The following is a 449-nucleotide window of genomic DNA, read 5'->3' on the forward strand; positions in this document are numbered from 1 at the left end:
CGCCAATCAAGCGCCTCGCGAGAATCTTTCACCGCGCCGCTCTTGTACAGCTTGTTTCTTGGTAGATTGAAGCATTCACTAACGGAACCACCCGCCACGTTTATGTCTAAACAGTGGCCCTTATATTTTTGAAGAGCGCTCTCGTTCACACCGTCGCTTAATGGGCACGTATGAGCACCACACTCAGTTTTCAGTTTCCTGACACTTTCAACCTTTTGACTTCCGCACGTGACCCTATCTTGTTCCAAAGGCCTATTAACATCATCCCAAACAGTCCTTGTAACCTCCGCAATAGCTGTGGAATATTTATTTGCTGTTATGAGTGCATCAGGTATTTTGCTCCTCACTGCCCTTACACTCCCATAAACTTCAGCAGATAATCCACCCACCTTAGATACAAGATCTCCCATTTTATTCCCATAAGATATAAGCTTTTCCAATTTATCATG

The 449-nt window shown here is 44.5% G+C and overlaps 1 pseudogene across 1 annotated transcript in view; it reads right to left on the minus strand.

Annotated features, from left to right (window-relative positions):
• TEOVI_000182900:pseudogene overlaps window positions 1-449 on the minus strand; it is a 924-nt pseudogene that overhangs the window by 235 nt on the left and 240 nt on the right. The window contains exon 1 of the mRNA in view: window positions 1-449. This exon is cut by the window's left edge and continues 235 nt beyond it; it is cut by the window's right edge and continues 240 nt beyond it. Coding sequence covers window positions 1-449 — 449 coding nt within the window.

This window comes from Trypanosoma equiperdum, assembly GCF_001457755.1.
Source record: "Trypanosoma equiperdum strain OVI genome assembly, contig: ctg_439, whole genome shotgun sequence".
Classification (NCBI taxonomy): domain Eukaryota; phylum Euglenozoa; class Kinetoplastea; order Trypanosomatida; family Trypanosomatidae; genus Trypanosoma; species Trypanosoma equiperdum.